Genomic DNA, 22,531 nt, shown 5'->3' on the forward strand with positions numbered 1-22,531 from the left:
CCATCGAACCTCAATCCCCAGCCGCAGTCTGCTCCACTCCTCACTGTCAACCTGAATTGGACATCTTCCAATACCACTACTTTGCCAACATCCGCACCCGGAACCCTGGCGCAGCATATAAAGTCTACATCTTCCTCGACGCTGCACGCGAAGTGTACAAGAGCGCCCCAGACACCGACACGGCGAGCTGGATGCGCGATCCCGGCTTCGTGGGCTTCACTGGCTTCCAGGCGAAGGGCGTGGAGATGGCGGCCGACGGAGCAGAAGAAAACGGGGTTGTTGCGTTGAGCAGGGCGCTTGAGGAACGTGTGGGGAAGGGCATGTTGGAGGGCATGCATGATAGGGCTGTGAGGGAGTATTTGGCGGAGAACCTGGGGTGGAGGGTTTCGCTGGTGAGTACCTAGTGTCTTGTCCTGTTTCGTGCATTTGTGCACTCTCGCGTTGGGCCCTTGTATCAATACTAACCTGTCGACAGGCTGATGATCATGTTGTTGATGCGAAGGTTGCGGAGGGCTTTGAGATCGAGGTCTCGTATGCAAGGATCAAGTCGCCGACGAAGGATACGTTTCCGGAGGTCCAAGACGGGTTCAAGCATTTGATGTATGTCACGAGGGGGGGTATTGAGAAGTGAGAGGAGGATGACGGTAACGAGGAGCATACGCAGACAGTGTGGACCTGCAAATGATAGTCAAGAATATAAAGCATCATGTGGGAGTGAGTGTTTGGCCTTTCCTCAGTACTGTAGTGAGCCCTCGTGTAGTTGAGGCGAGCGTCCCAAAACCGCGGTTTCCCGCCACCCACCGATCACAGCCGCGTCTCCATCCCGCAAGCTACTGACCGTTATTTGACGTTGATGATCAAAGGCGCAATTTTTAGAACTTCAGGGGTGCACAAAGGGCCAGATACGATGGACTAGACTATCGAATGTCCCATTACAGCGGATCCTGTAAGTGCGTGCGTACGACATGTCAGGTGCAGCGCTAGAATCTCTGGTGGTGTGTCGATTGCCTGGGCGAGGGGGGACAAGGCCCAAAAACCCAACAACGGCTGGAAGACGCCAAAACAAGCAGTTGGCACGAAACCTGAATGTGTGCAGTGCCTCCGCGGAACGGCAGAGCGACTGTTTGTGAAATTCAGGGACAGGCACAGCGTTGCAAAACAAAGGCAGATGCTGGCATGCGGCAGTCAAGCCTTCCCTGATCAGCCCGTCTTGGCACATGTCACGCTTAATTCGCACTGGGCCGGCCAATAGAGCAGCCAACACGACCCCAGTCATGGACGGTAGACGTCCGATCATTACTGTTAGCGGCCGCCTCATGACGTGCGCCCTCTCCCACCTGTCCAAACGGCATGGCGAGCGCGTCCGGATAGCGTGCACCCGAGCGTGAGGACGGAGCAGCTTGTTCATGGCTGTCTAATCACCGCTGTGCTCTGCGTTGCCAGGCTTGTTCCTCGCACGCATTTCATCTCAACCCTGGGAGAGGCTTTGATTGAGCTCCACTGTTGTGTCGTTTGATCGCCATCTCGCCTTGCCATATCCCTCCCGCCTGGCCTCGCCTCTCGCCTGTGTCCGATGTCAGTTGAGCCCGTGGACTGTTGACTGTGTTCGTGCCTCGACCTCGACGCCGCTTACACCGACAATACCACTAGCCTGTCCCCCCTTGGACAACGCACGCGACCGCAAAGGGAAACACGCCATGGAGCAAGTACGACCGCAACCCGCAGCCGATGCAAACGTCCGTCGAAGGAGCATCTTCACAGAAGTCGGACTCGTCGACGCGGACACGATGCGAGACGAACGCAGCCCAGCGCCAGTTTCGATAGCGTTAAGCCAGCTCCGCCCAGCCAGGACGGTCAGGTTCCGCAGCCGCAACGATATTTTCGGAGAGCAAAAGGAGCAAAATGACGATGACGATTGGGAGTCGGTCGTGGACGAAGACGAGCATCGCGACTTGACAGCAACACCCACATTGCGCCAAAGCCAGCCCTTCATGTCGAATTCGAAACTCTACCGGTTAGGTCTGTTTGCGCTGGTGGTGGCGTTGATGCTGCCGATATTCCAATTCAACCCCATGACGCGAATTGGAGCAAGGGGCAGCATTATTCCAGAGGCCTTCATCGAAGCACGCGCACAAGGATCCATGCTGGTCAAACGGGATGACGCGACTGTCGAGGTTTGCAAGCGATGGAGCGGACAAAGCACCATCGTCAATGGCACCCTATACATGTACGGATTCCGCACCGACACGGATGCGAAGCAGACTAGCAACACATGGAGTAAGTCGTCAATTGCTCAATGCACTCACTCAGCTGCCAAACCAACCCAATACTAACGCCTGCATAGCGAACGACCTCCTCACCCTCGATCTCACAAACTCATGGCAAATCTCCAATCCCTCCCTAACCGGCCTCCCCAAGCCAAGCGGTCCTCCTGCCGTGTCGCTTGGCCAGCTCTGGGCTTCGCACGATTCACTGTGGCTCTACGGTGGCCAGTATTCTGACTCACCCAGGGTCGCCCCTGGGCCGAACTCAATATGGGAATACAACATTGTCAGCAAAAATTGGATCGAGCATGACGACCCCAAAACCTCAGCTGGTGATTATTCCGAAGGCGACGGACAAAGCGTGCAACGGGCTGCGGAGGGAGCAGGATTCGGAGTCGCTGCATTGGGCAGAGGATGGTATTTTGGCGGTCATCTTGACGATCTTACCACTGAGGGTTGGAGCAACCAGATCGATAGGATTTACTTGAAGAGCTTGCTGGAATTCACATTCCCTGGACATCAGAACAATGCCGTCGACTCGCTAAAGGAAAACAAGACAGCTGGTGACGATGGCGTGTTCAGGAACATCACCGAGGGCGGTCTTCAGAACACTGGATCCTTTCCTGAGCGAGCTGATGGCGCTCTTGTCTACGTCCCAGGTTTCGGCGACGAGGGTCTGTTGATCGGACTCACCGGTGGCGATAATGATACTTTCGTAAGTTCTCCTTTTGCAAGAGAACAAAACAACAGAAACTAACGTTTGAACCTAGACGCAAATGAACGTTATCGACGTCTACGATATTGCCAATTCGACTTGGTACAAGCAGAGTACATCTGGCAGCTTGCCAGAGTACCGCGTCAACCCTTGCACTGTAGTCGCAGCCGCTGCAGAGTGAGTCTCGCCTTCTTACCTTGTTTCTTTCTGTACTAATCCCACCTCCTCCAGCGGCTCGTCATATAACATTTATATGTTCGGCGGCCAGGACCTTCAGACAGTCCAGACCCAAAAAGATGACATGTGGATCCTCTCCGTCCCCTCCTTTACCTGGATCAAAGTCGATCAACAGGGCCAGACTCCGTATGCACGCGCTGGCCATGCATGCCATGTCTGGGACGGCCAAATGGTTGTTGTCGGCGGCTATATCGGAACAGAAATAGGTTGCGAATATCCTGGCATCTACGTTTTCAACATGACCAGTCTCTCCTGGGCCAACCAATTCACTGCCCTTACAGGAGACAAAGCTCTACAGTCCTACAGCGGTAGCAACAGCGTCGGCAATCCACTAGCTCAGCAGGCAAACCAGCGAGGCTACGGTCCTGCAGCTGGTGTTGAAGGCTCATACGGCTACGCAGTTCCAAACCCTGTCCAAAGCGTCATCGGCGGCGGCGCAACAGGCGGAGCGACTCTCACGGCGCCCGTCCAGACACCCACGGGCGGCCCTCTCAAAACAGGCAAGCCGCAGACATACACCGTGACAGGAGCAAACGGCGCTACCATTACTCAAATCGTCGACAGCGGTCAAGTTTCCCAAAAAGGGTCAGGTACTAACATCGCCGCCATCATCGCCGGCGTTCTCGCAGGCGTATTCGCCATCATCGCAGGCTACTTTGCTTTCTGCGCATACATTTACCGCAAACAAGTCCAGATCTGGAAGGACCACGCCGCAGTCATGACGACGCGCGCCAACCAGGAGAAATCCGCCACGTCCACTTCCTCGCAGGCCAAGACGAGTTCGGAGCGTCCGCAGGGGACGTTGAGCGGGAGCCGTGGAGGTGGAGCGGCGGCCGAGAGCTTCGACGTCGGGCGGGGGAGCGCAGAGAACGGGACGGGGTATGGAGGCGCGGCGGGCTACCTCGGGAGAAGGAATAGTGCTGGGAGTATCACCGAGGACTTGCTTGATGGGCAAGAGCCGAGCTTCTGGGGCACGAGGGGTGTGCTGCTTAATCCGAGGAGGAGTTTGAGAGTCATAAATCGGGATTAACGAGGGGCATTAAGTAGAATGATTGGTGGGTTCTTGTGGGTTTTCTTTGGGAGGCTTTGCGGAGCGGCTGGTATTATGATTCCCCCCCTTTTATTTCTGGCTTGGTTGGCTTTGCGCTTTGGTGCGCTGTTTTGCATTGCGTGTGAGTGGGGTTATATGCATTATTTGGGGTATGTAAAGGTTGAAGACATGAATTGTAGTAATGATAATGATACTTGGTCATCAATCAGACTAGGATTTGTGAGTGTAAGGTGAATGTTGAGATGTTAAGCAGTTGTGAGGTTATATTGGTCGTAGGATAGTCCATCTAATCTCCAGCATCAAATCCATACTAGCATGCTAATACCTCTCGGGGTAAGCTAAGGGGTACCATAGAAAGACCCCAACCACATCCCCATAATCCCACCCACCCAACCAACCTCAAATATCCGAAGAAGTCAGACACCCACCCCTCCCACTCACGCCCTCCCCCCACACATAACCCCGGTAATCCGCTCCGCCCGATCCATCTTCAACTCCGTATTCACCTCCCCCTGACTCTTCTTCGAATCCACAATCAGCACCGGCATAGTAATATTGCACCCATCGTCAGCCACAAAGTAGCACACCGCGCCGGGGGACTGGATCATCGAGTAGACGTGCTTCCAGATGGCGCCGCGCAGCTGCACGCAGATGTTCAGCGCGTTGATCTCGACGCACTCCCCGCGGAAGTCGGCGTCTGGGCAGAGGACTAGGCGGCCTGGGCTGGCGAGGATGTTGGGGGAGAGGGCGGTGGTGCGCTTGGATTCCTCCTTAGTTGCGGTTAAGCCTTTGCTCTCGTGGCACCTCACGGCCCCGATCTTCGTCGCGATGTGGGCGTCGGTTAACTGACTGCTCTTGTCTATGCTGTACGAATCAAGCGTATAGCGGTGTTTGTCACTGCAGTCGTCTTTCTCGTGGTACGTGCAAAACACGCCTTTGTGCTGCGTGATGCTCCAGACGTTGAACTTGACGGGTGCGGCGATCGTGGTGCAGGTGTTGTCGAGCGAGTGCACGGAGAGGCAGACGCCGTCGTGGGAGTTGCCGGTGCAGAGCTGGGTCCAGCCGGGTTGCTGTGAGGTGGGGGCGGTGTTCGTGTTGGTGTTGATGTTGGGGAGGTTGTAAGGGATGGCGACGGCGGAAGAGGGAGGGAGGGAGGGGAGTGCGGGGATGCAGAGAGCTAGGCTGGTGAGGCCGAGGAGGCTGAGGAGGAGGGAGAGTAGCATTGTGACTGGTGGAGTTAGCGGTTATTTTGAGTAGTGTGGCGGAATTGGTAGGGAATGTACCTTGAGTCGATCGTGTTGTGTTGTGAGGGAGGTAAGCGATTAGCAGTCGGTAACTGGATAGTAAGTGAGTAGTTATCGGTGTTATAGCGACCGCAAGTTGAAGTCTAGAGGAGCAGAACAGTGTGGTGGAGAAGAAAGACGAGAACTGGGGCAGTAAACCTTTTATATATACCCCATCCAGTTCAAGGCAAAGAGCGGTGACAATCGGGGTGAAACCCAAGTGAGAGATGAACAAACGAAGACGAGTGAGGGGAGGTGAAGCAGGCCCGATAGTATGGGCCAGCAGAGCGTAGCAACGATTAGTCTCGACTACAGGTAATGACTTTGAACGAAGTGACTTGCAACAACATTCTTCGTTTGTTGTCAACTCTTGCGATTCTTTCTTTTACATGCCATACGCCTCTTTTACGGATCTAAATTGCGATTGATGTTGTACTGCCGGTACCCAAACCCATCCATCGTGACCCAATGCCCCAGGGCGTCCATCTCCTTCCACACGTCAGGGTACCGTTGCTTGATCCACTCCTCGACCTGTCCCTGTCTTTCGATATTGGTCGTCGTATTGAACCAGCTGCCCAGACTACATCTCCGTCAGCAAAGCCACCCAAACTCTCAAGAGTTGCGAGAGAAATAAACTTACATGGCGAGATCAGGCGTGAAACCATACTCGTCTTCCACAGTTTCCACAAGCGCCTGCGCCTCGTCGTGGAGATGGTTTCTAGATATCGCAGACATGTATGCCGTCCATATGTTCTTGTCAATCTCCACATCCTGCTCTTTCAGACGCGCCCATATCGACTTGGCGTGCTCATCTCCCCATGGCATACCCTCACAGGAGCGAAACGCGATGCTGATACTATTATACGAAGGACCCTCCTTGCTCTCGCAAATCTCCCTCCAAAATTGTAGCGCTTTCTTGTTGTTTCCAGTCGCACCATAGGCAAGCATCAGCGAGTTGCGCAGTCGCGTATCCATGTCAACGTTCAAGTCTAATTTGAGTTGGTTGTGTGCAAGCTCAAGGGATTCCGCATCTGCGCAACGCGCAAAGCCAGTGAAAGCAGCAACATAAACGTCTCGGTTGGCAACCTGGAGTCTGCCAACGTGGTTGCGCATGTGGAAGAAGACATGGCAAGCCATATCAGAGCGCTCTCGTGCGAAGAACTCGTTCATAATGGGAATGCGGTCGTCGCGCGTGGTTTCGCTGAATACGTTGCGCAGAATCTGGTAAGTGTCCCAAGCATCTGCTGTGCTGGTCTCGCCGTCCATCAAAAACGCTTGGAGAGCTTTTCGAATTATACTGCGCTGTGGCGGAGAGTACTGATGGGCGTGTACTTGGAGTAAATCCTGAGCATCCACTACCTCGTTTCGACGGAGATGAAGGACACACAGTACCCCGACAGTTTCTGGTTCGAAGTGGGCCTTTCGCTCGTGCAGGTCATCCACGATAGCCATTATGTCGTCGAAGTGGTGTTGTTTTGACTGGCACAGAGCTTGGACGAGTCGGTTGATGACCGCCACACTCTCTTCAGATCCAGCAAAGTTGCCTTGCAAGTTGTAGTACGCAGCTCTTGCCCCATCGATATCTTTCACTGAGAGACGGTATTGCATCTGCATGGTAAACGTTTTCTCGTTAGGCTCAATGCCTCGCTTCTCTCCGAGTACTATGTAGCGCTCAGCCGAGTAAGGGTCCTGCCTCGACATGGAAAACTCGACCAGAGCATTGATGGTCTCAATATCAGGTTCCATGGGGGGCAAGGAGGGATCTTTTTGCCGCGCCTCGTCATTACGTCGAATCATAACAGTCATCATGCGGTCCACCTCGTCGACACCCTTGCCAATAGCAGTAGACCAGAGGAAGATAGCGTCCCAGGCTTCCTTGTTCGGCATGGCGCCCTTGAGCAACGAAGCCACAACTTGGTGACCAAAAGTCAGGTCGCCACTCAATGCGCATGCTTTCAGCAGGGCAATATGAGCACCATCGTGAGAGTCGGAGTCTTCACTGCCTTCTTTTCTGTAAACCGGTTGCGAGTACCAGTGCTTTGCTCGTTCCAAGTCATTGTGTTCTGCGAAAAAGTTCACGAGCGTTCTCCGCATGGACGGCACCAGGGGTACAAAACATTCTTGCAGCAACTCAACGGTCTTCAACATCTCCTCCACATTGCCCTCACGCGCTATACCAAGGAGCATGGTCTTCCAAATATTTTTCGAAAAGGCTTTTTGAGCGACGGTTGCATTGGCGTCGAACTTGTGTCCTTCGACGGCGATATCCCGCGCTTTTGTGGCAGCACCGTACCGCGACAGCAGTTGTACTTTCTCCAGCTCAACTGACGTCTTTTCCTGTTCTCCCTTTTCCAACCCCCTGATTCTGGTAACCTCTGCTAGTACGGACAGACCGAAGTCGATGTGGTTCTGTACATCCGAGTCGGGCTGCTTTGCTTTGAGAAGGCCGCGGCGGAAGATGTCACTTAGAAGCTCCTTCTCAGTGAACCAAGGCTCCCCGCTCTCCTGCGGGTTATCCATGAGGTGTTTGAAGGCCGTGTCGGCTAACAGGATGTGAAACTGTTCGAAAGTCCCCTTCCTCTGCGCAAAGAAGGCCTTGATTGCCGCAGCGATGTCCTTCGCAGGTGGTGGTCGCACAGCAGTGCCTTGGGCATGGGCTAAGTCGGACAGCTTGTCCAAGCCGGGCGGCATCTCCATGGGCTTGAGTTTGCGCTGTTGCTTGAAGATGGCCAGGTTCTTGAGAAAGGTCCGCCGCTGCTGGACTTGGGGCAGTGCGCGCATGCCATGGTGGGGTATGGTGGACGGTCGGGCTCGGAGTCGACATCCCCGGTAGAGGAGGGGTTCGTTGGCGATGATGCTGCGGAAGACGACGCGGGTGAGGTGTGACGACATTGCGGCGGCGGCGGCGGCGGAGCTTAGATGGAGGTAAAGTGCGATTGGCGCGCGCAGGAATGAATATGGCGGACACGGGGATTGTCCATGGGGCAGCCGGCGATGAAGAAGCTACGGCACACGCAGAAAACGAGACGAAAGCGCGTCAGAAGTGCGGCGGCGAAGCGTGAGGGGGAGAGCTCTTGCCATAGTGGGAGTGAAATCATGACGCCAAGCCCCGCTAGCATTTCGAGGTGCAGCATCTCCATGTCGAAAAGGACGGCCAGGACGGCGACAGCAGCACGATGACGCCCAACATGTCCCTGACACGCTTCTCCTTCCGGGCGCCCGTCTCCATCGCCAGGAATTGTCTGCGATGCTTCTCCTCGGGCCCCCAGAAGCAAGGTACGCCCGCTCACCCACCTCCCCTCCCCTCGCGCAACTTCCCAGAGTCCGTCCTGACCCTCTCCAGATGACGCCCTCCTCTCCATCCTCGGCGACAGCACCGCCGCCCGTGGCCCCTCTTCCACCCAGTCAAGGCTCCCCGGTTCCTCCCTCGCGACGCGTCTCGCCCGAGAAGCTGGCCTGGACCGCCCCACGCAAACCCGCGAGATGGTCGAGTCAGAGCGCCGGAGCCAGTTCCAGCGCCAGATTTTCCGCAAGTGGCAGCCCGGAGATGTGTACGCGCCCTCGGATCTGTCGGGCGCCGAGATGAAGAGGTGGAAGAGCGGGCGCAAGAAGCCGCAGAGCGATGCCTTTGACGTCCTGGGCATCAATCCCGTGAACGAGTATAAGGTAAGTGGATTACTGGTGGTGAGCAGAGAATCCTGGCGCTGACGAGGATAGAACTACACCATGATGTCCGAGTACATGACGGAGATGGGGCGGATAAAGCATTCCAAGGACACGGGGCTAAGACCGAAGAATCAGAGGAAGATTGCAAAGGCTATACGGCGAGCCATTGGCTTGGGCTTGATGCCCAGTGTGCACAGACATCCACTGGTGTTGAAGAAGAGCTCGCCAGCGAGGTTCCTGTAGAAGTGCAAGAGTAGGAATTGTATGATATGAAGTTCATCTCGAGCCAGCCACTATGGCCCTCTAAGCATACGGTGTTGTGGGTCTGACAAACTTTCGAATCGAACAGATCTCGGTTCTACCGTGTCAATTCCCATGCGCACCTACTCTTGAAAACATAATTACTAGACGCTCCCTGCGCGCCAGACTCGAGTCTACATAAGAGCACTTCCTACCAAAAAACGCCATGCCGCCTACCCAACCTGCTCAAGTAGTAACATCCCGTCATCAGAATAATCAAAGGTGTCTCATCGCCCCTGCCCAAGCTCATACACTGGCCCACCTCCCACCGGCGCATGCGGCACACTGATTGCGTCAACCTCATGCGCTCCTTCAACCGGTCTCTGATAGCCCCCCGCCGCATGAGGCACTACTGGATTTGGCATCGGAGGAACACCATATTGCGGCTGCACATACGCCGGTGCGGGCGTCGGTGGATTCGAGATGGGAGTGTGCGCATATTCGTAGACTTGAGGCTGTGCGATGAACTTCTGCTCCGACGGTGGAAAATAGCCACTAACTGCCGATTGTGGGCTTTGCGGGGACAGAGAGGCGTTAAAGGAAGGTTGTTGCATCTGCGTTTGCGTGTGTATTGGCATCTGTGGATGTGCCATCTGTTGCTGAGGGGGAGGGAACTGGGATTGCGGAGGGTTGGCAGCAACGAGCTGGGCATTTGCGGCGATGAGACGCTGCTTCTTCTTTTTCTTCATACAGAAGACGATGCCTACTATGACGACGAAGATTATGACGACCGCTGTGGTTGCGACGCCAACGATGAGACCGATGGCAATTGTCTTCTTTGCCTTGGTGCGCACACTGCTTCCGCTGTCGACGGGAGTGATGGGTGAATACGTTGTCCCGTCCGTTGCGGTTGTTGCGGTTGTTGCAGTCGTTTCAGCGAAACCGGTAACCGCAGCTGATGTGGTCGTCTGATCGAAACCCGTAACTGCGTTTCCACTGAGAGTAGGTAGGTTGACGCTCGTCGTGCTGTCACCTGAGCTATTGCTAGCGCTCTGAAGCATCGTGTAAACCAGGCCCGATGAGATGTCCTGGCACCCATAGTCCAAGACACCGTTGGAGGGATAGGTCCAAGTAACGCAGTACGGCGACGCAATACGAGTGCATTTCCGAACGAAGCTGTTGGTCAGGCAATCATCACCACAGTCTCCAGCCAAATAGTCAACGTAGTCGATACATGAGTTTTTCCAGTCACAATCTTGCGTTTCCGAGCCGTCGCAGCAGCCTGCCATGCCAACAGATGCAGAGGTGTAGAACATGCATGTTCGCCCGACGTTGCAAGTGACTCCTGATGCTGCGCTGTGTTAACCACTTCATATCGTACTGTCTGGTAACTTTGTTTGTACGTACCATTGTCACCATCAACCCAACCACATGTCTCGGGACCAACATCGCTCTGCCGCTTTCTCAACTCGACGACTGAAGGCCCTTTGGTGGGCTTGGGACTCATCTCATCGAGAGCACGCTGAGGACTCTTCGCCGTAGGGGTTGATTCTCCAAACGCGATGCCATGAGCCGCCGGTACCACAGCGACCAGGCTGAAGAGTAAAGCAGAGTACTTCATATTGCAAAGACTTTGGACGGACACCCAACAGAGTAGCCCAACTAGAGAAACAATCTCATATAATGGAGAGAACAACAGAAAGAACTGTGATGGGGAGAGAGTGAACGAAAGTATACGAGCTATCGGGTATTTGAGAAATTACCCTCTGCCACTGCGCGCAGGAGCTGAACTCAATGCCAGCCTTGGGAGTACAGAAAGAGCAGTGCCATCCAGTAACCGCCATGGCTTTCAGCCGTAAACGTGATGCTCGCCATTCCTGCAGGTGCTGTTCCCAACATGGAAAAGCTTCGGTTGCACATGGGCACCCTGAAACACACATCCGTCTTTCCAGCCGAGCCTCGTATGATTCAGACAATCATGAACGTGGAGGAAGAAACTATTCGACGAGTGTCTGAGAAAGAGAGAAGCTGAGAAAAGAGGCTTGAACCTGACCTATCACAGGCTGTCAGGCGTCCCATACCAAGACGTCTGTGACCAGGTGCCCCTTCTTTCTATGCGTACCCGAGCCCTGAGATAGTCTACTCTTCATGTTGACGTGGAAACTTGTCAATTGCATCTTGTTTCTCTTCACCGGTCGGCGGTTCCTCGGATTGACTTGTCAACCCAACGTGGCGGTCATGAGCCATGTTCCGGCTTGCTTAGAACTTATCCGTTAACTAAAGACCTTTGAACACCCATCAGAGCCCTCGTTCTCCAAAGCACATAAGTCGACCGCAGTATGCCCGGGACTGAGAGGGCAAGTTCGTAGTTGTAAAGTAGACATGCCGTTCTTTCTCGTGAATCAGGAGGTTGCAGCCCTTCGAGAAACGTATGGGTGCCTCTGATGGCAAAAATGTCGTTCAATAGCTGGTTCAGAGTATCGCCGAAGACATGTCGTAGGTTTTGAGATAAGCAGTCATCGACTAAGGAACAGCCTCGAAGATCCCGAGGTGCTCCACAAACACAACTCGACTTCATTTGTCAGCAGCCTTGCTATACATAAGAAAATCTGCATTCGGGCGAATCGCAAACAAAGCACCAAATAAACATCAAACTTATCTTCATCGTGGCGTTCAAAGCTAGCCTCCGCAAAATGACCAACTTCGACATCAAAATCGTCAGCGACACAGTTTGCCGTAAGTCTTCGTGCAAACCCTAAACATCAGAGGTAGTTCTGACCCTCCTACAGCGTGGTGTTATGTCGGCAAAAAGCGCCTCGAGAAGGGTATCGCGGCCTACAAGGAGAAGCACCCAGACTCCAGCGACACCTTCTCCACAACTTGGTTCCCTTTCTACTTGAATCCAGACGCAGGAAAAAGCGCCGACAAGCAAGCCATGTACGAATCCAAGTTCGGCAAGGAACGCACAGCAATGATGCAAGTGCGACTTTCAGAGATCGGCAGAGCCGAAGGCATCAACTTCAAATACGGCGGCAACACAGGGAACACGCGGGACTCGCATCGGCTGGTGCAGCTGGGTAAGACAAAGGGCCCACAGATGCAGACGCGTGTTATTGAAGAACTGTTCGCGGCGTACTTTGAGAACGAAAAAGATATAACTAGCCGAGATGTGCTGGTTGCTGCGGGCGTGGGAGCCGGGCTTGAAAAGACGGAGGTTGTGGAGTGGCTGGATGATGGGAAAGGAGGGTCTGGGGTTGACAAGGAAGTCCAGGAGGCGAGGGAGCAGGGCGTAAGCGGAGTGCCTAATTTCACTATCAACAGGAAGTTTGAGGTCGGTGGAGCGCAAGAACCAGCAGCTTTTGTGCAGCTGTTTGAGAGACTGAAGAAGGCTGAGGGGAGTCTTTGAGAGAAGTCGGCGATTGTTGATCTTGAATATGACAATATAAATCTTTTGACCACCTGCTGTCATCTTATCTTCCTATCCAATCAAGAACACCTGACCTGTAACCAGAATGCACGTTAGATAATGAAAAACTTAATTATCTTAGTCTACTTCGTTAGCGACCAGATAGTCATCGCTAGATTGATGCCATGCAGAGTATCGCACGGCGGGGTGATGACGCAGGGCAACCACGAGACTGGAAGGATCGGCCAACGCTTTTCGTCTTAGCCACTTCCGCACAAAAGTCGCACCCCACTTTTCCCCAACTAGAAGGCGTGTAGTAAGCTAGAAAACGTTAAACCGCCGCACAAGTCTCGCAAAAAGTAAACTAAGCCATGATTAGCACCGCACAATGAACGCAACCCCACACTGTCCAATAGGAGGCCGGGTATCTGGTCGTTCGCCCCCGCCGCATGTGGAAAGATTCGTGCGGTGAACGTCGCACAAGTCGCGCAGACAGACATATAAGAACCTGGCCTCATCCACTCTATTACTCCATCACCAAAACATAACTCGATCCAACAACTATTGACACCTTTCGACACCAACACCTCTCTCAAACACCAACCCAACAACCAACAATCAACATGACCTCTGACTGCGGCTGTGCTCCCAAGGTGGAAGCGGCGTCTTGCACCTGCGGCTCGAAGTGCGAGTAAGTCATGACAATATCATAATTTCCTGACGATATCAAGCTAACTCCATCAAGCTGCACCTCTGAGAAGAAGTGCTCCTCTTCCTGCACTTGCGCCCCAGCAAAGACCACCACCGACTGCGGCTGCCCCAAGGAAGCGGGAACCTGCAGCTGTGGCGACGACTGCACTTGCGGCAAAGACTGCTCTTGCGATTCGTGCCCTGTATGTCGCCCTATAGATCCACCATCTTCTGCATGATGCTGACTGTTTTCTAGCACAAGTAAACGGTTCGCCACACGTTGTGGAGGTTTGAGATGACGCAAGCGGCTGGTGTTCATCATTCCGAGGAGCCGGGAGCTAGTGTGATGCAAGCGATCAACGGCATTGTAGTTTTTGTGGGGAGATGAGATATCTGGGCGGAGTTACTGGCTAATGACAACCACGGGGCGAACGATGGGATGGAGCTTTGGGATGAGAGGCGTTAGTCAACACATGATACCATCTGTAATCGATCAAATCGATAGCACTCTTGTAAATTGGCTTTTTCCTTCCATGAACATGTCTGTGCTAATCGTAAAGGGGTGGAGTTATCGTTCCCCCTAAACTGCAGCAACTTCATATATCCTTTAAGTATAACCAGACATAGCTTGCAGGAACATTCAGCCTGGACAGCGTGTACTTGGCCATTGCCTATTAGTGACTCATAACCAGTCAAGGATCCTAATCCTGTACTTCATCTCAACCACAGCACACAGTTGTGTCCGCCTGCATCCGATCCTTCCCACCCTTGCTCACATTGAAGCCCTCCCAGCCGAAGATGAAGAAGCCAAGATATGCGCCGATGAAGATACAAATGATAAAGTATCCGTTGTAGTACATGGCGAGTAGCATGACGAAGTAGGCGACTGCAAACTGGCATGTGTGCAAGAGCGCACGTATTGCCTGCTGCAATACACTAGGGCGAAACGTTTGGGCGGTTGTGGGCGTACAAGCAGCAGTAGAGGTTGTGGGTATCTTCGAAGTACCAGTATCAGACGAACTCGAGGAAGTAGGAACATTCGCAGCGAGCGACTTGGCGTGTTGTGCGACGATGAAGCGGTCGTATTCCTTGCCAGCGCGGCGAAGCAACTCGAGGAGGATTACGAGGAGGACCACACCGACGCAGGAGCCGGCGAACATACCCTTGGAAGTGATGCGCCATGAGCGAGCGATGAAGCCTAGTTGTGTTAGCAATTACACGACACTGACTGAACTGCAAGTCTTCAGCGCGTTTGCAGCAACCAAGCTGGCAGCGCAGAGGATACTGAGAACACTATGCCGGCTTCAGGTTGACGGTGCACGTTTCTATGCAAAATGATGTAACTTACATGCATCAACAGTGTTCCAGTTCCATAACATCTGCCATGCTGTCAGTCTGATTGTTCACACTGCTGCCGCGTAGGAGGCTGATAGTTGCAGGCTGCGCAAAGAGAGGAGGTACTTACGCTAATCTTGCAACCACTGCCGCCCATGCTCATTCCACCCATCCCACTGCTCGTCGCAGTTGATGTTGCCATGGACATGCCTGTACTGCTCGGCATAGACACTCCCGTGGCAGTCGTGGCCATACCATACACTGCCATGCTCATGGAGCTCATTGCCATGCTCATAGAGCTCATGGAACTCATCGCCATGTTGTGATCCATCGCTAGTTTCCGACTGGGTGAACGAGAGGTTGATATGTTGTGAAAGACGAAACAACAAGGTAGGCAGAGACGACGTTTATAGCGGGAAGAAAAGAGCAGGTCAAAGACGCTTTCAAGGACGACAAAAGACGCATAATCCCTACATTCCTGCTTTTCCCAATGAGCCGGGGCAACAACGACTCGTCAATAGGCGCGCAAACTCGCTCAACCAAGGAACCAAAGCGGGGGGTTCCTGATCCTTTGGCCATTCATATACTCTCGCCATACCGCAGTCTCACCCTTACACAATCACCGCATGCGAGCCACGAGCACAACCTCGCGCTACAACATGCACATGCACGAAACTCCAATGTCTTGGAAGATATGTATAGCTTGCGGTCTGCTGAGCGCTTTCCCTAGGTGAGCTAGTTGGCCCACTCAAAGAGCGCTTTTGCGCGCATTCCACGCCACAATAGGCAGGCTGTCGAGACGTCTCTTGCTATCAATATTTTCTTTTTGTTATGAGTGTTATGTAGGGAGGGTATGTTCTACACGAGTTCGTCAAGAATTGAAATCTCGTTGAAACATGAAGTTTTTCGGCAAATATCGCGGCTTGCGCCGGGTATGCTAGATAGATTGAGCCAACGTGATATTGATAGGTTTAGATTGCAAGCAGAAACGTGGTCGACATAGTAAGGCGTCCGAGCAAACGAACTATCGGGGCGTACCAAGGGTTCGTATGTGCATGTGCTGTGGGGGCTGCTACAAGGCTTGGTTGGAATCTTGAACCGACGCTGTAGGTCCCCGGAGTGTCTCAAAGAGCTCTCGAACACGTTGTGTTTAGTGAATTCGGGATCGTGTGGGTAACCACATGAGCAAATTTAGATAGTCAGAACAAACAAATGGTGCTACAATGCGAGCAAACATAAGTACTTTTCCGTGTCATGATGCACAGTGTCTTGATCTTTTCTACATAGGCTATACTGGTAAGTGATATTGTATGCTACCGATACATTTCAAGGAAGACTTCAAACAGTCACTCTTCCATTTCCAGCGCATGGATCGAAACTTGCACCCGTGATCCTCTGGCGCTCCATCAAGATCGAGATCCAGGTCGCATTCTGAGGGCTGTAAGTTTTCTCCACCCAATGCAGCTTGAGATCAAGACGAGCGATTACGCCTGACGAACTTCATATGGGCGGAGATCTCGAGTTATCCTCCACCCATCATGCGGATGGTATCCAAGTCGTGTTGGGATTCGTCGCAATCGTCCTCAGCCAGGATGTCTTATTTGTAGTTGCCTTTTCTTCATGCAAGGCGCCAGGTCTGGCAGCAAGAGCAGCTGCGACAGACATGGGAGCTGTGAGTAGAATTGTTGTAGAAAACTCAACAAAATTGAGCTCGAGAAAGCACTTGCATATACAACACTACCTTCTAGTCATGAAAGTGAACTGTGAAGCTCTGGCTCCCCTTGCGTCCGGTTGTCCTCGCCTATACTGTTAGACGACGATCAAGTGGAGTCGATCTTGGCCATGAGTACGATGGTTGATGAACCTTATCGAATGCGTAGAATTGCGCGCATTTCTGCACGTTGAACGCCAGAAGGACAGTCAAGCGATGGAGGAGGCGAAGTACAAAGTGCCTGCATCATTCACCGTCTCACTTGGACATTGAGGGCACATCAAATGGAGAAAGTAATTTTACGATTAACACATCTCGATAATTCATGTTTCCTCTCACCTTTGCCAAAAGAGCATCCAACAGTTTCTCGTTCCGCAACGCCAACATGCAAAGTAGAATCCCTAATGCCAAACGGCATGTTTTGAGTAGTACTCCAATGAATTTACAGGGTAGTCGCAAACAGTAACAAAGCAGATATAAAGGAAAATCAAGCCTTGACTTCTAAGGGAGAGGCGAGTTGGGGAGAGGCAGGCTCTGGCGCGTTTTGCGAGCTTCGCATTGATCGCAAGAAAGTAGCCATGGGGACAAGGAAGCGCAGCTTGTTCTTCTCCGAAGCTTGAACGAAATGTGTGTCCTGGCGCTTGAGTGGCGAAACAGTAACGGTAGGGCTTTGCTTCTCTCCCATAACGGCAACGGAAGTCTTTGTTCGCTGGAGGCCGAGAGTAGGGGAGCGGACCATGTTGAAGTTCTTCTTGGATCCTGAAATGACGATCGGCCTCTGGCCGTCCTGGCCAGCATTGACTACGATTGGATTCTTCTTTCCGACCATAGGTGAGCAGATGATGACAGGCGACTGCATCTCCTCCATAATCGGAGTGACGAGGACGATCGAGCGCTTCTTGTCATCCATGACAGTGACCTTCTGGGTGCCAACACGCGTGAGCTTGGGAATGGCGAGTTTGGGGAGGTCGATCGGAGCCTGTGTGGTTGCAGGACCCGAGGTTCGCTTCAAGCTGTAGTAGGATCCATCAGCACCGTCGACCCAGGAGCCCACGAAGTCTGAGCCTGCCAAAGCCTTCTTAGCAACCTGCGAGCGAGCAAGGTAGATGAGATCATCACCCTCAACCTTGATGCAGCAGTTGTGCCATGGGGTCGGGATTTGGAATTCGTATGCAGGAACGGGCTCGAAACGGTTCTCAAGATCATCGATCGCCCTCACCATGTGTTTGGGCAAGAGACGGATAGCGAACTTGGGACCCTTGTTGTTGTGGGCGTGGATGGAGAGGCGGACGTAGTTGGGAAGGAGAAGTTCCGTCAAGTTGGAGTATGCCTGGTTGCGGGACATCATCTCTTCTGCGACGAGAGCCGCTGTCTTCTTCTTCTGCTTGCCGCTGAGGGACTTGACTGACGGGATATCTGCAAGATCCTCCAACATGAATCGCGTCTGACCGCGGTAGAGCTGCAGAGCGTCAGGCTCTTGTTGCTCGATGAGTGAGCGGATGTAAGCACGGTCGGGACCACCGATACCAAGCATGAGCTTTCTGCACAGTTCGGCATCGCCAGTGAGTTGGGTCTTGACAGGGTGTGGCATCTTGTGTGAGCCAGAGAGCATCTTCGACAAGCCTTGGAAGCCATCGTGGTCCGCTGCGAAGATGTTCTTGAGTCCCTTGAATTTGATGGAAGGAACAGGGCCAATATCCTCGGGAAACCGCTGTGCGTAGATCGCGGCCATGCAGGCGTCGTATGTATCAATCATCTCATCGTCGACTCCAATGCAGTCTGAGAAGACGTGGCCGTCGTTGATGACCCACATCGTCGCACCGGGCTCGTATACCGCGTTCACTTCCTTGACGAAGTCATGGAGTACGTCCATAGCGATATGTTCGGCAAGATCTGGCATAATACCGCCAACTTTATTGGGGTTGGGCGACTTGCAAGGGAAGGCAGGTAGGGCGAGTTGGATGGGTAGGTTCTTCTCCACGTAGCCGCTGAACTGGAATTAGTTTTGGACCACAAAGTTATGGAAGTTGGTTCACTTACTAAACACGGTTCAAAAAACTCTGACGTCCGCAAACTTCCCACTGATCATCTTTGGAAAGATTCTTCAGCTTACGCTCGAAGATCTCGGCGATTGTGTTGCAAATGTCGCGTTCCTTAATCGCCCAGGGAGTGCTGGCATCTGAAATGGTGGCAAAGGGCTGGAACTCAGTCTCCAGAAGGATGAAGCGCTCAGACCAAATACTAAATCCATTGGTGGCAAGAGACTTTGGTCTCGATGTCAGCATACCAAGTATGAGGCCATTGTCGTGCATAATCTCGGCGGTTGTTGTGAAAAGGTCCTCTTTCTGATATGATGGGGGGAAGTTGTTGCGGATGTTTGAAAGATTCGGGATATCGGCAATGATTTGGAGAGTCTTGATCTCCTTCCCAGAGGGGAGCTGGAGTCGACTCCATGACCCTTCAGCAGCAGAGCGAATGACTTCACTCAATTGCGACCATACTTCTGGCAGTGGCTTGGAGTTGTTACCCTCGAGGGCTAGAAGTTCGCCAGCGGTGTTCCTCCAGTACATCCCCTGGATGCAGTGGTAGGTGGCGACGCCCTTGTTAAGAGGAGGCATTATGAAAGATGAACAACAAGTAAAGGGTATTGATTAATTTGCAAGGGTCAGAAAATAGAAGAACGAAACGATAGAGGATGCGATGCGGAGAGCGGAAACGCTTGTCTCAGTGAGCAAAGTAGATGTGGAATGATAGACTGGGTGGTAGACAAGTCATATATGAAAGGAATCCCGACTCGTTGTTGTGTATCAGCCCTACAAGGTATTCTTGATCAAGCGTAGTGCAATCCAGCTGACTGCGGATGAATGCATGACCAGCCACAAACGCCAGGACCACACCAACCAACGTGCCAATCCTCCATGTCGCTTTGACCCGCACCGCTATTTGGTTGGCTTGGGGTGTAGCGTTCTAGACGGCAGTGCAGATGACTTGGACATTTCGCTCCTGAGAGTGGGGGAATTCTCATCCTGTACGACGAATCGTCATCTTGGCAGTCGCAGGCGTGGTGACAGTCTATTGGGAGCAAAGTGATTTCGGGCACAACTTTGGTACTGAGCGGTCTCGATGTGTCGACTCAGCCGGCCACAGCACTGCACGACCTTCAGCTCAGCGCGGTAGTGATAGAGTCGCTAATCTTAGCCCGTTGACAGCTTCGCTTCGCACACCCATGTCGATCTTGGCGGTGGAGCTGGAAGCGGAGCCCCCGTAAGACCTACTAGCGCCACAAACATTACGCCCCGACTGAACCAACACTGTCTACTGCCTGGATAGCCTAATTGTAGATGCATGAAGCGCGTGCATGCTTGGAGCGGCACCAACTACAACCATGTCGTGTTCAGCCCACCAGCGCTCAGACCGCAGCGTGTATGGCTGAGGCTGAGCTTGCTGTCTCTCCAATATACAAAGGTTTGCTTCATATATGCTGTCCTCAGTACTTAGCTACCGAGCATCTGAAAACACTCGACAAAATGGTGTCCTACTTTTCTTTGATCTTTCTGGCTGCCTTTGGCACCTTGTTCGGCGTCGTTTCCTTTTTCGTGTACCTCTTCACGCCGCCTCGCAACTTCCCCACTAACATTCCAACAATCCCGTTTTATTACGCGCTCCTGCCTCTTTTTAAAGATGTCGATCAAGCCGAACTCTACCGCCAATATATGATGGAGCCTCTCGAGAAGTACGGAGCCGTCAAGTTATTTTTCGGTGGCCGGTGGAACATCCTGGTCCGTAAGCCTGCGTATATCGCAGAAGTCTTCAAGCATGAGGACATATACGCCAAATCAGGAAACAATGTCAAGATTCCTCACACGTTGATCGCCGAGTATACGGGCGAGAACATCATCAGCGCTCATGGTGCAAAATGGAAGCTCTATCAATCTGTGATCAAACCTGCACTACAGGCTGACCAAGACTCTACCCCTATATGGAGCAACGCGAGGATTTTGAGAGACATATTTCTGGGAGACGCAAACAAAGCTGCTGGTTCCGGCGTTCCAATCTACGCTCCGCTCCATCGCCTTGCCGTAGCCAATTTTTCGGAAGTCCTGTACACATCTAGCTTCGAGACACTTCAGCGTCCGGACGCCCCGCTTCACAAGATGCAGTCACAGATGAAGCCCCTAATTTTCAACCCTATCTTCTTGAACTTCCCATTCCTCGACCATTTGCCGCTCAAAGCTAGGCAAATTGGACGCGTGCTCAACAAGCAATTCCGCCACACGCTCCTTACCTCCATCGCTAAGGGACACAACCATGTTTGCGATTCCAACGACCCCAAGAGCCTCGCTTGCAGACTGCTGGGATCACACAACGATGGCCTCCTTACGGAGAAGGATCTCAACGACAATATTGCTGGCACCTTCATTGCCGGCCACGAGAACCCGCAAATCGCGCTCATGTCCCTAATGTATCTCCTCGGCGCTCACCCAGAAGTACAAGAAGCAGTACGAAAAGAGGTCGGCACACTCTTCCCTGCCGACGCGCCCGCCGACTACGAGCCCTCCTATGCTAATATACACGATCTGCCATACCTCACCGCGGTAGTCTATGAAGGGCTACGTATGTTCCCGCCGATCTCGCAACTCATCAACCGCTGCACCACAACGCCCGTCGTACTGGGCAATCATATCCCTATCCCCGCAGGCGTCTACGTGGGCTACAATGCATACTCCACAAACCGCGACGTTGAGTTTTGGGGCATGGATTCAGATGACTTCAAGCCTGCCCGGTGGGGAAAGAACATGGACGAGATCAACCATCTGTACCGCAGAGCCAATTCCAAGGGTGCTTACATCAGCTTCCACGGTGGAAAGCGAGCGTGTCTGGGACAAAAGTTTGCATTGCAACAGCTACGCATCACGATTGTGGAGCTAGTACGAGGCTGCAAGTGGACGGTGGACGAGGAATGGGACGGACACATGACACCGGCTGGCCCACTGTATCCCAAGGCGCTCACGATGAAGTTTCAGGCACTAGGCAATGTGACGACGTCGGTTTTCTCGGAGAAGATTTGACGACCATAAGCGGTAATGCATAGTGCAGGGAGGATGACGACCGCGGCTGCAAGTCAAACGGCGTTCCGAATCGTACGCCTAAGGGGCAAGATGGATTCCATGAAGTACATTTGTTATTACTGGAGGAATTACCAGATCCAATTTGAAAACTGCAATCTCAAGTCGTCTTTTTCTAGCGTGCTTACTGTATTTACGCCCCATCTGTGCGTTCCCTATCTGGTTGCCGCGCGAATCCTTGATTATTAAGGCCTCCAGCACGACTCAACGCAATCTCCACCCTCAGTACTGGCAGTGAGGAGTCTCCGTTGCGCAAGGCATCATCGCAATTGGTTATCTGGATATACGTCCCAGCAACGTCACATGTTGCGAGATAACCGTTGGTTACAATCCATTGCGCAGTGTCAAACTATGCTACCACCAGCCTCATCTCCGCCTGATCCATACACGCGCGTTTGAACCAGGTTCATCTACTGGTCGATCCACCTGTCAGCAATGCAGGGGCCTGGAAAGATTTGTAGATAAGGCGTGGGGCAGATCTATACAAACGATTGCAAGGCTGGCAGACGAATTAGAACAGATCATCAAAGGAACGTGCTTTTGGACAATCTTTGTTAGACGGTTGGATAACGTGTACGCAAAAGGAAAATCCGGAGTTCTGCAGGGGTATGGTGTACCGACAGGGTTAGCAAGGGCAGTGCTTGTTCGAAAGGTACACAGCCACGGAAATCTATATGTATATCGAGAGTGGAGAACATATTGATCAGGATCATGGTAGTATAGGCGTAGGGCGCCGATAAGGCTGGCATTCACTCGGAACGGACGCACTGCATATTGCTGTTTTAACTGGTGCTATGCTATGCATCG

General features: G+C 52.8%; 10 protein-coding genes across 10 annotated transcripts; 5 read left to right on the forward strand and 5 right to left on the reverse strand.

Annotated features, from left to right (window-relative positions):
* Nucleotides 1-1,349: 1,349 nt before the first annotated feature.
* P153DRAFT_362543 (uncharacterized protein) lies at nt 1,350-4,466 on the forward strand. The gene is made up of 4 exons (XM_033667159.1): nt 1,350-2,277; nt 2,345-2,979; nt 3,035-3,156; nt 3,211-4,466. The coding sequence occupies exons 1-4, from the start codon at nt 1,698-1,700 to the stop codon at nt 4,244-4,246; spliced, it is 2,373 nt and encodes a 790-aa protein (XP_033529197.1). The 5' UTR covers nt 1,350-1,697; the 3' UTR covers nt 4,247-4,466.
* Nucleotides 4,467-4,704: 238 nt separating this feature from the next.
* P153DRAFT_352748 (uncharacterized protein) lies at nt 4,705-5,490 on the reverse strand (the record flags this gene model as incomplete). Its single annotated transcript, XM_033666396.1, has 1 exon — nt 4,705-5,490. The coding sequence occupies one exon, from the start codon at nt 5,488-5,490 to the stop codon at nt 4,705-4,707; it is 786 nt and encodes a 261-aa protein (XP_033529198.1).
* Nucleotides 5,491-5,759: 269 nt separating this feature from the next.
* On the reverse strand, nt 5,760-8,599 carry P153DRAFT_362544 (uncharacterized protein). The gene is made up of 2 exons (XM_033667160.1): nt 6,191-8,599; nt 5,760-6,130 (listed from the first exon to the last, which is right to left on the reverse strand). The coding sequence occupies exons 1-2, from the start codon at nt 8,440-8,442 to the stop codon at nt 5,956-5,958; spliced, it is 2,427 nt and encodes an 808-aa protein (XP_033529199.1). The 5' UTR covers nt 8,443-8,599; the 3' UTR covers nt 5,760-5,955.
* Nucleotides 8,600-8,738: 139 nt separating this feature from the next.
* On the forward strand, nt 8,739-9,459 carry P153DRAFT_372098 (ribosomal protein S18; the record flags this gene model as incomplete). The annotated part of the gene is made up of 3 exons (XM_033669367.1): nt 8,739-8,826; nt 8,894-9,216; nt 9,268-9,459. 3 exons carry the CDS (start codon nt 8,739-8,741, stop codon nt 9,457-9,459), a joined length of 603 nt encoding a protein of 200 aa, XP_033529200.1.
* A 284-nt stretch (nt 9,460-9,743) lies between these two features.
* Nucleotides 9,744-11,077, reverse strand: P153DRAFT_380628 (uncharacterized protein; the record flags this gene model as incomplete). The annotated part of the gene is made up of 2 exons (XM_033669943.1): nt 9,744-10,807; nt 10,864-11,077. 2 exons carry the CDS (start codon nt 11,075-11,077, stop codon nt 9,744-9,746), a joined length of 1,278 nt encoding a protein of 425 aa, XP_033529201.1.
* A 1,029-nt stretch (nt 11,078-12,106) lies between these two features.
* P153DRAFT_329552 (thioredoxin-like protein) lies at nt 12,107-12,871 on the forward strand. The gene is made up of 2 exons (XM_033665394.1): nt 12,107-12,192; nt 12,246-12,871. The coding sequence occupies exons 1-2, from the start codon at nt 12,150-12,152 to the stop codon at nt 12,860-12,862; spliced, it is 660 nt and encodes a 219-aa protein (XP_033529202.1). The 5' UTR covers nt 12,107-12,149; the 3' UTR covers nt 12,863-12,871.
* Nucleotides 12,872-13,164: 293 nt separating this feature from the next.
* On the forward strand, nt 13,165-14,315 carry P153DRAFT_392130 (uncharacterized protein). The gene is made up of 3 exons (XM_033671125.1): nt 13,165-13,553; nt 13,608-13,755; nt 13,809-14,315. The coding sequence occupies exons 1-3, from the start codon at nt 13,486-13,488 to the stop codon at nt 13,815-13,817; spliced, it is 225 nt and encodes a 74-aa protein (XP_033529203.1). The 5' UTR covers nt 13,165-13,485; the 3' UTR covers nt 13,818-14,315.
* P153DRAFT_362546 (Ctr-domain-containing protein) lies at nt 13,916-15,531 on the reverse strand. The gene is made up of 3 exons (XM_033667161.1): nt 15,018-15,531; nt 14,901-14,931; nt 13,916-14,750 (listed from the first exon to the last, which is right to left on the reverse strand). Exons 1-3 carry the CDS (start codon nt 15,204-15,206, stop codon nt 14,272-14,274), a joined length of 699 nt encoding a protein of 232 aa, XP_033529204.1. The 5' UTR covers nt 15,207-15,531; the 3' UTR covers nt 13,916-14,271.
* A 1,554-nt stretch (nt 15,532-17,085) lies between these two features.
* P153DRAFT_352752 (uncharacterized protein) lies at nt 17,086-19,216 on the reverse strand (the record flags this gene model as incomplete). The annotated part of the gene is made up of 2 exons (XM_033666397.1): nt 17,086-18,586; nt 18,639-19,216. The coding sequence occupies 2 exons, from the start codon at nt 19,214-19,216 to the stop codon at nt 17,086-17,088; spliced, it is 2,079 nt and encodes a 692-aa protein (XP_033529205.1).
* A 686-nt stretch (nt 19,217-19,902) lies between these two features.
* On the forward strand, nt 19,903-21,983 carry P153DRAFT_362548 (putative cytochrome P450). Its single transcript, XM_033667162.1, has one exon. It carries the CDS (start codon nt 20,126-20,128, stop codon nt 21,665-21,667), a length of 1,542 nt encoding a protein of 513 aa, XP_033529206.1. The 5' UTR covers nt 19,903-20,125; the 3' UTR covers nt 21,668-21,983.
* The last annotated feature ends 548 nt before the right edge of the window (nt 21,984-22,531 follow it).

Source organism: Dothidotthia symphoricarpi, assembly GCF_010015815.1.
Source record: "Dothidotthia symphoricarpi CBS 119687 unplaced genomic scaffold P153scaffold_1, whole genome shotgun sequence".
NCBI lineage: Eukaryota > Fungi > Ascomycota > Dothideomycetes > Pleosporales > Dothidotthiaceae > Dothidotthia > Dothidotthia symphoricarpi.

What these genes read in the sequence shown, in the direction of transcription:
- P153DRAFT_362543 (XM_033667159.1), top strand. Translation starts at nt 1,698, where the DNA reads ATGGAGCAAGTACGACCGCAACCCGCAGCCGATGCAAACGTCCGTCGA. An exon ending in GCAGACTAGCAACACATGGA is followed by an intron (nt 2,278 to 2,344) that starts GTAAGTCGTCAA and finishes ACGCCTGCATAG; the next exon opens with CGAACGACCTCCTCACCCTC. An exon ending in GTGGCGATAATGATACTTTC is followed by an intron (nt 2,980 to 3,034) that starts GTAAGTTCTCCT and finishes GTTTGAACCTAG; the next exon opens with ACGCAAATGAACGTTATCGA.
- P153DRAFT_362548 (XM_033667162.1), top strand. Translation starts at nt 20,126, where the DNA reads ATGGTGTCCTACTTTTCTTTGATCTTTCTGGCTGCCTTTGGCACCTTG.
- P153DRAFT_329552 (XM_033665394.1), top strand. Translation starts at nt 12,150, where the DNA reads ATGACCAACTTCGACATCAAAATCGTCAGCGACACAGTTTGCC. An exon ending in CGTCAGCGACACAGTTTGCC is followed by an intron (nt 12,193 to 12,245) that starts GTAAGTCTTCGT and finishes ACCCTCCTACAG; the next exon opens with CGTGGTGTTATGTCGGCAAA.
- P153DRAFT_362544 (XM_033667160.1), bottom strand. Translation starts at nt 8,442, where the DNA reads ATGTCGTCACACCTCACCCGCGTCGTCTTCCGCAGCATCATCGCCAAC. An exon ending in TTCACGCCTGATCTCGCCAT is followed by an intron (nt 6,131 to 6,190) that starts GTAAGTTTATTT and finishes ACGGAGATGTAG; the next exon opens with TCTGGGCAGCTGGTTCAATA.
- P153DRAFT_362546 (XM_033667161.1), bottom strand. Translation starts at nt 15,206, where the DNA reads ATGGCGATGAGTTCCATGAGCTCTATGAGCATGGCAATGAGCTCCATG. An exon ending in GCAGTGGTTGCAAGATTAGC is followed by an intron (nt 14,932 to 15,017) that starts GTAAGTACCTCC and finishes ACAGCATGGCAG; the next exon opens with ATGTTATGGAACTGGAACAC. An exon ending in CTGGAACACTGTTGATGCAT is followed by an intron (nt 14,751 to 14,900) that starts GTAAGTTACATC and finishes TAACACAACTAG; the next exon opens with GCTTCATCGCTCGCTCATGG.
- P153DRAFT_392130 (XM_033671125.1), top strand. Translation starts at nt 13,486, where the DNA reads ATGACCTCTGACTGCGGCTGTGCTCCCAAGGTGGAAGCGGCGTCTTGC. An exon ending in ACCTGCGGCTCGAAGTGCGA is followed by an intron (nt 13,554 to 13,607) that starts GTAAGTCATGAC and finishes AACTCCATCAAG; the next exon opens with CTGCACCTCTGAGAAGAAGT.